We start from the raw sequence: 8,498 nt of genomic DNA on the forward strand, positions 1-8,498 counted from the left end.
AGCCTACAAAGAAATACATTGTGAAGCATTTGCGAGTGTGACACAATAGGCTGGTAGGGACATAAAGCATTCAACATTTTGTTGTATTAAATCATTATAGTCTATACATTTCGTATATAGGCTGTGACTTACTTAGAATTAAATACAAATTAAACGAAAAATGACATTATGGCCTTTGAATTTATTTTTTGAATACATTTTTAGAAACATGAGTTTGGCCAGTCTGTGGCTTCAGGCTCATGCGATGGTGCCTGGAGAGCGGGCCAGCAGCGGAGAATATCCTTTCCACACTTGCAGAGCCACTGGGGATGCTAAACATCATTTTCGCCATTCTTGACAGGCTGGGCAGAGACCCTGAGATTTCTATTTATTTATATAGGTAGGCCTAAAGGTTTTTAGGCAAAATAACCCAATCAAAACTGAACGCTTCTTGAACATGGTCATATACCAGGCCTATTGGGCCAAAATCAACTATGGCCTATTGTATAGATAGATAATAGAACAAACATGAACGAAACGTTTAAGAGATCTGTTTTTTTTTGTAGAAATACTTTGCTTAATTACATACTTAGTTATCTATCCACCTCATTCCTTTCTTTTAGCATGTGAATGTAGTACACCACCATGCCTCAGGATACGTGTCCTTTCAGTTTCCATTATGATTATTTAGTTGTGGACACTACATTGTCCACAACGCTCTCTTGCTCTTGGTCTACATCTCTGTAAGTCACCTTGACTTTGCACCTGTGTGTTTAATCAGTTTCTTTATGAAAATATTTAGCTAACTCCAGGTCAGTAGCTAAAGCAAGGGGCTATAGCAGCAAAGAAGTAGACTACACATACATGCTGGGCCGGGCATGCCTAAAGTCGTGAGGTAGGCGCTACTGGAGCGGGCGAAAAGGCCGACGCTCCAGCCTTTGAGAATCTCGCTCCAGTCAAATTGGGATCGCTCCGCTCCAGCTCTACTCCCCAACATCTGGTGTGAACAGAAGTAGGATGTAATGCTGCTCTTTTTCCGGTAGATGACAGCAGCGCATGCACCATTGGGCAAAGTACGTCCGCGTTGTGGAAATTCTCCGTATTGTATGCCTTTTACAGGCCTCCGTAGTTTATTAAACTTTTCTGACGGACACCGATCTGCGTTTTGAAGCAAACCTAGCTACATTTTACAGGAAAAGGAAGGTAGTTAACAACAGCTACATGGGCAACTGAGTAGTTGTATTTATTAATTCTCGGTCTAGCTTGCTAGCATGGCTAAATTGCCAATCAAACTAAGCTTACTAGCTAACGTTTATGACTAGCTAGCAATCTAGCTAACTTCGCTAGCAGCTGCATGTGATGGCTGAATGTAGAGCTTGCTAAATGTGATGTGTCTTTTTCAGGAGGAATGTGGTTATGATGTGTTCTTTGGCTCTGTTCCCCCCACCGCTGTCCGGCGATGGAGAAACTTCTCAATACAACGAGTCCAACACAGATCCATCCGTCTGGTTTGGGGTGGGTGGGCTACCGTATCATTGTCAATCCCTACTACTGTTAACCGGGTGGGTATAATTTGTGGAACGTTCCAACAGGAATCTGTTCCAAAAACTATGCAAATAACAAGGTTGCCAACAAACAATGCATACAAAGTTGTATAGCGGCAGAATAAGATACCGGGTAGAGAGTGGGCTATTTAATAACGTTTTTCACCGAAAAATGTCTTTCCTCACTCTGGTAGCCTATGGACAAACATTAAGAATAAGCTACGTGGTGAGTTGACCATGCTACTTTGTATGCGTTGTTTGTTGGCAACCTTGTACTTTACGTTTTTGGAACAGATTCCTGTTGGAACGTTCCACAAATTATACCCACTCCTGTTAACCTACTAGTCACCGCACGCTACAGTGTAACTTACCGAGTTGCCACAAACTGTCTGTCACTGAATTACTTGGATGTTTAATGTTATCACCTAATATTAGGCAAAGGTGTGTGTGGAGAGCAAGAGTTACAGTGTGTATAATGTTGTATGTGTTTCCATTTGCTGTAGGATTCACCTGCTCTGAATCTGTACTTCCCGCGAGAGTCACTGAAGCCTCACAGCCGGCCAGAGAGCAGCAGCAAGTCAGCTTTTAGGGACCACTGTGAGACGCTGTACACAAGGAGTGCAGGGGCTTGGTGTGTCTCTCTCTCTCTCTCTCACACACACACACACACACACACAATTCCGAAGCCCTGTTCACTAATCCCCACCTCTGTGTCTGTCTGCTAGGCGTGATGCAGGCCTGTCTGGACTCCTAAATGAGATCGCCAACTCCAGTGCAGAGGGTGAGTGCCATGTTATTGTCATTCTTTCACTGTCACGAAAGTATTACATGCAGCATGCGCTTTAGATAAGAAACCGTCATGCAAGAGTTTGCGTCTTTTTAAAGGTGATCTGAAACATTTTTCGAAGTCAAGGTCATTTTGATAACCAAATGTGATAAAGATTGCATATTCCTACACCTAAAACTGCTGAAGAACAAATTCATGTTGAAACATTTAATCGTTGTCTCAGCTGACTACTGCAATGCCGCCATCTTGATAACGCATCATCAATGACATCACTTGAATGGTTGGTCTGACAAGCAGCCTAGATTACATCGCATGTTAGTAGCCTCATTGAGAATGTTTTAATTTTGACAATAAAAAACATAGGAAAATAAGTGCCATTTTAGAAGGCTATTCCGTTGGAAACTAGTCAGGTAACATGGCATGAATGATAAATTGACAACAATATATACCCTGCAAGGTGGGTTATCAAAGCTAGCCAGCTTGTCCAAACCACAGCAAGCTCAGCTATCATTGATGGATGTTTTGCTGTCTAGTGACGTTAGCAGAACGTCTTGCTACAGTTATTTTACTATGGACATTGGCAGCATCATTTGTTAAGTCTCACAACTAGCTGCCATTGATTTAATAGGAGTGGACACTGTTAACAACCCTGCATGTCTGTAGCTAACTCTTTCAGAACAGACAGACACCTAACTTGCTTGCGTTGACGGAATACTCGATTTTCTAGCCCATGTATCTAACTAGCCTCTCCTAGGTTTGGCACATCTGAAGTCCCTCACTGCAAACCATATTCAATACCGTTTTAGTTATTGTGGGTATTACCATGCAGTTAGCCTGTTGGCTAGCTTTGGCTAATGCAGTACGATACGTTACCCATGTCAAAACTACTGTAATGTTTAACACAGCTAGACCTTACCCTCTGAATGAACACAAAAACATGTGTACGTGGGTTTTTGAATGGACAATAGGCGCTTATTCGATGCTAGCTACCTGCTTTGAATGTTATTGTGGACATCATGTATTTAGCTAGTTTACTAATGTCGGGTAACAGTAGATCTGATGCCTCTGCCCATGTAATGTAGCCAAGTTGAATGTACTCATACATATGCAAATACATTTTTGACCGGACTATACAGGCTTGTTAACGTGGTTGTGAGTATTTTGTTGTTTTTCGATCTCAAATTGGTTGTTTTAGCTTTTCGTTTATTCACTTGTTTGATTATGGTTGCTCCTGAGTGGCGCAGCGGTCTAAGGCACTGCATCTCAGTGCAAGAGGCGTCACTGCAGTCCCTGGTTCGAATCCAGGCTGCGTCACATCCGGCCGTGATTGGGTGTCCCATAGGGCGGCGCACAATTGGCCCAGTGCGTCCGGGGTTAGGCCCGGGGTAGGCCGTTACTGTAAATAAGAATTTGTTCTTAACTGATTTGCCTAGTTAAATAAAGGTTACATAAAAATAAAACGTCTCTCGAAAAACGTGTAATGTTATGTTCTAAAAACATTTTCATACCATCACGTTCAACAAGGTTACCTAACCTCGACATGTAAACCAATGTTCTAGGATATTTGTGCGTTTCAGTCCGTCTCCTAATTGCGTGTGTGTTCCCAGTGCCCAAGTGGCTAGGGGTGAGCTCGAGCTGCGTCCTGGCCTTGCTACGCTGGGTCTCCTCCTTCCACAGCTCTCTGTTTCCTCACCTCACAGTAAGTTGGCCCAGTCTGTCCGTTTTCACACGGCTAATTCTCGGGCAGTTCTAATCAAACGATACACAACTTGCCCGGGTTGTGTTGGATTCTGCAGGCTTCTCTAATTGACTGTCGTTATCTGCCCTTTGTCTTCAGTTGAGCAGCGAGGAAATGACCGTCGAGTTTTCCCAAGTGCTGGACTGGTAAGACCACCTTTTTTTAGTTGATGAATCCCCAATCGGATCCTTAAATATACCCCCTCTTATGTTATGTATGTCCTTGTCAAATATGAGGTATTTGTTTACTTTAGGGATGTATGCTCACAAATGCATACTCTCTGAAGGAGGCTATGTATCTGTAACTGTCCTCCTGTTCTTGCTCCCTGTGTCTCAGGTCGGACTGTGCAGTGCGGAGCTTTGCCTGGCACCCACACACACAGAAGTGTGCTGTGGCCCTTTCAGACGATTCCATCAAGATCTACAACCCCAAGAGGTTAAGTCTGTCGCAATGGTGCTCTCTCTCTCTCTCTCTGTCATTGACTATCAAACTCTATGGGCTGGCTTCGGGTGACACTTACAGTGTATTCAGACCCCTTGACTTTCTCCACATTTTGTAACGTTACAGCCTTATTCTAAAATTTGATTAGGTAAAACATTTTCCTCATCAATCTACGTACAATACCCAATAATGACAAGGTGAAAATGTTTGCAACTGTATAAAAAAAACTGAAATACCTTATTTACGTAAGTATTCAGACCCTTTGCTATGAGACTCGAAATTGAGCTCGGGTACATCCTGTTTCCATTGATCAGCCTTGAGATGTTTCTACAGCTTGATTGGAGTCCACCTGTGGTGAATTCAATTGATTGGACATGATTTGGAAAGGCACACACCTGTCTATATAAGGTCCCACAGTTGACAATGCATGTCAGAGCAAAAACCAAGCCTTGAGATCGAATTAATTGTCCGTAGAGCTCTGAGAAAGAATTGTATCGAGGTACAGATCTGGGGAAGTTTACCAAAACATGTCTGCAGCATTGAATGTCTCCAAGAACACTGTGGCCTCCATCATTCTTAAATGTAAGAAGTTTGGAACCACCAAGACTCTTCCTAGAGCTGCCCCCCCAGACAAACTGAGCAATTTGGAAGAAGGTCCTTGGCCAGGAGGTCCAGAGTTCCTCTGTGGAGATGGGAGAACCTTCCAGAAGGACAACCATCTCTGCAGCACTCCACCAATCAGGTCTTTATGGTGGAGTGGCCAGACGGAAGCCACTACTCAGTAAAAGACACATGACATCCCTCTTTGACTTTGCCAAAAGGCAACTAAAGACTCTCCGACCATGAGAAACAAGATTTCTGGTCTGATGAAACCAAGATGGAACTCTATGGACTGAACGCCAAGCATCACGTCTGGAGGAAACCTGGCACCATCCCTACGGTGAAGCATGGTGGTGGCAGGATCACGCTGTCGGGATTTTTTCCAGTGGCAGGGACTGGGAGACTAGTTAGGATTGAGGGAAAGATGAACAGAGAAAAGTAGAGAGATCCTTGATGAAAACCTGCTCCAGAGCGCTCAGGACCTCAGACTGGGGCCAAGGTTCACCTTCCAACAAGACAACAACCCTAAGCACACAGCCAAGACAACGCAGGAGAGGCTTCTGGGACAAGTCTCTGAATGTCCTTGAGTGGCCCAGCCAGAGCCCGGACTTGAACCCGATCAAACATCTCTGGAGAGACCTGTAAATAGCTGTGCAGCGATGCTCCACATCCAACCTGACAGAGCTTGAGAGGATCTGCAGAGAAGAATGGGAGAAACTCCCCAAATACAGGTGTGCAAAGCTTGTAGCGTCATACCCAAGAAGACTCAAGGCTGTAATCGCTGCCTACGGTCCTGTTTTTACATTGTCGTTATGGGGTACTGTGTGTAGATTGAGGACAAAAAAACAATTGGATCCATTTTAGAATAAGGCTGTAACGTAACAATGTGGAAAAAGTCAAGGGGTCATACTTTCCGAATGCACTGTATGTCCTCAATCATATTGTCAGACCAGCCTAGTGGAGTGTTTAAACTATGGCACCGTTCCTACAGTGTTTACGTACGGTTTGTGAGTGAAATTGTCTCTCTTCTCTGTCTCTCTGCCTTGGTCTCCCTGTCTCTTCGTCTCTCTGTCTCTCACACACACACACACTCTCCTCAGTGCTACTACTCCCACCCTGAAGCACCGTCTGCAGCGCAGTGTGGCGGCTCTGCAGTGGAAGCCTCTGTGTGCCTCTGCCCTGGCCGTCGCCTGTCACAACTGCCTGCTTGTCTGGCACGTGGACCCCACCTCACTCTCTACCAGGTACACACACACACACCCTTGTGTACATTATAGAATCATTTCTATGTCTTGAATGTTCTTTTTCCTCTGCCCTCCCTATTTCTCTCTCAAATCTTTTTTTTGGTCTCCCTCCCTCCCACAGGCCCTCCTCTGGCTGTGCCCAGGTCCTGTCCCACCCAGGCCATTCCCCCGTCACGTCCGTCGCATGGTCACCTAACGGACCTCTCCTGGTGTCGGCCTCTCCCAGGGACACTGCCATGCTGGTAGGAACCGTCTCAGTCCACACACACACACACACAGCCTCTACTGCTACTCGACTGTGAAAGTATTTTACTGTGATGTCGTAAGGGCTTTGTGACTCCTGTCTGTCTCTCTCTTTCTCGCCGTCTCCTCCTCTCTCTCTGTCAGGTGTGGGACGTAGCTGTTGAGAGCTGTGTGCCTCTCCACCGTGTGGGAGGGGGAGGAGTCACCTACCTGTCCTGGTCTCCCGATGGCAGTCGCGTGCTGGCAGCTACGCCCTCCTCCCTCTTCAGGTCAGAGACGGTAGTGCAGGAGAGCTTCGTGCTTCGTGTAGTGTTGGTCGGCTTGATGTTTCTGTATTACTGTATGCGTGTGTTATTTATGTGTTTGTGTTGCTGCAGGGTTTGGGAAACCAGGATGTGGACTTGCGAGCGGTGGCCCAGTCTGAAGGGACGCTGTCAGGTGAGACACCTGGTCTCTCTCTGTGTGTGTGTGTGTGTGTGTTGTGTGTGTGTGGCTAACTGTCTCTGTAACTGTCTAGTCTGGCTGTTGGAGTCCTGATGGGAGTCGGCTGCTCTTCAGTGTGCAAGGAGAGACTGTCATCTATGCCCTGACCTTCACTGACAACCCAGGTACACACACACACAATTCCATGTTCAATATGAGGCACATCAACCTTTTTATAGTTGTTTACACTGTGCTGTGTGTGCATTGTTTGTTCTGATGTGAGTTTTCCTCTTTGTCCACTAGGGGTGCCCTTAATGATGTCAGGTGGGCCAAAGGCAGCAACAGTGGTGGCCGACCTGTCCGAGACCACCTTAAATACACCTGACGGAGATATCACGTAAGGAAAGGCCCGGGTCAACTAGTCATTTACTTCACTAGTTGTTGATTATCCTCACAGATTGGATTGTTGCGTTTTGTCTGTGTGTGTCAGGGTCGGAGGAGAGATCCAGTCGATGGCGTGGGATCCGAGAGGCGAGCGTCTAGCCGTGCTCGTCAAAGGTCAGGCTTGTTCTCTCTTCCTCTTTCTCCGGAGTTGAGAGATTGTGTGTTTTGACGTCTTCTCACTTCCTCCCTCTCGTCGGCTCCGTCAGGAGATGCTGAAGCAGGCCGCCCTGCCATGATCGCAGTGTTCAAGACTCAAATCAGCCCCGCGTTTAAGCTTCTGCCATGGTAGGTGCTCTAGTATATTACATTGCCAGGAAGGTATCTCAGTGGTAATCAGTTGATTGTATCTCAGGTAATAACTGTCTGTGTGTGTGTGTCAGTGGTTTTGTCCAGGGGGAGGCCGGGACTGAGCCCAGACTGATGCAGTTTAACCCCAACTACCAGCATGGAGCCCAGCTCACTGTGGTTAGTCTCTCTTCATACTCTTTACATTCGCGGGCCTCCAGTCATTTAGACGCTGTCTCACAGTGCTGCTTAAACTGGTCTTAATAAAGCTTGAGTTCACTGATAAACTTGAAATTTAGAGCGGTTTTCAAACCTCAAGTTCTTTCTGCCTTTATTCCATTCGTATGGGAAACATGGGCAACATAAAAATGGTACAGGGTCCACACACAAATTCCCTTTTACATGGCTGTTGTTGTGCATCAGTGACTAGAGCAACAGGTGTAGTGGGGGGAACTTAACCCATCCTAGTGACTGTAGTGAATTCTCTCTCTCCACAGTGTTGGTCCAATGGGAAGATTACCCACGTGCCCTTCTGCTTTATGAGTGCTGGGAATCCCCAGCCTGGCCTGGGAGGCAGCCCATCTGTCCCCCTGTCCCAGGGCAGACCAGCCGACTACAACAACCAGACTCTCTACACAGAACTCATCTCCTGACCAGACACATACACACACTCAAACTAACACAGAAACCATATTTCAGTACAATTTATACTTTTTTATTGTTGAACACTTTGTAAATAAATGTGCACGAAGTGTTACGCAAATTGTGAA

General features: G+C 45.8%; 1 protein-coding gene across 2 annotated transcripts; it reads left to right on the plus strand.

Moving 5' to 3' along the window:
- Nucleotides 1-1,020: 1,020 nt before the first annotated feature.
- Nucleotides 1,021-8,498, plus strand: aaas (achalasia, adrenocortical insufficiency, alacrimia). 2 transcript variants are annotated; one of them, XM_071371464.1, is made up of 17 exons: nucleotides 1,021-1,182; nucleotides 1,383-1,494; nucleotides 2,027-2,154; nucleotides 2,249-2,304; nucleotides 3,918-4,009; nucleotides 4,148-4,194; nucleotides 4,385-4,483; nucleotides 6,190-6,333; nucleotides 6,455-6,575; nucleotides 6,721-6,845; nucleotides 6,954-7,014; nucleotides 7,094-7,184; nucleotides 7,303-7,396; nucleotides 7,490-7,557; nucleotides 7,650-7,728; nucleotides 7,824-7,908; nucleotides 8,226-8,498. In XM_071371464.1, exons 2-17 carry the CDS (start codon nucleotides 1,396-1,398, stop codon nucleotides 8,379-8,381), a joined length of 1,545 nt encoding a protein of 514 aa, XP_071227565.1. In that variant the 5' UTR covers nucleotides 1,021-1,182; nucleotides 1,383-1,395; the 3' UTR covers nucleotides 8,382-8,498. The 2 variants fall into 2 exon arrangements, with proteins under 2 accessions (XP_071227565.1, XP_071227563.1); XM_071371462.1 differs by having other exon boundaries at nucleotides 1,046-1,182; nucleotides 4,385-4,501.

This window comes from Salvelinus alpinus, chromosome 28, assembly GCF_045679555.1.
Source record: "Salvelinus alpinus chromosome 28, SLU_Salpinus.1, whole genome shotgun sequence".
NCBI lineage: Eukaryota > Metazoa > Chordata > Actinopteri > Salmoniformes > Salmonidae > Salvelinus > Salvelinus alpinus.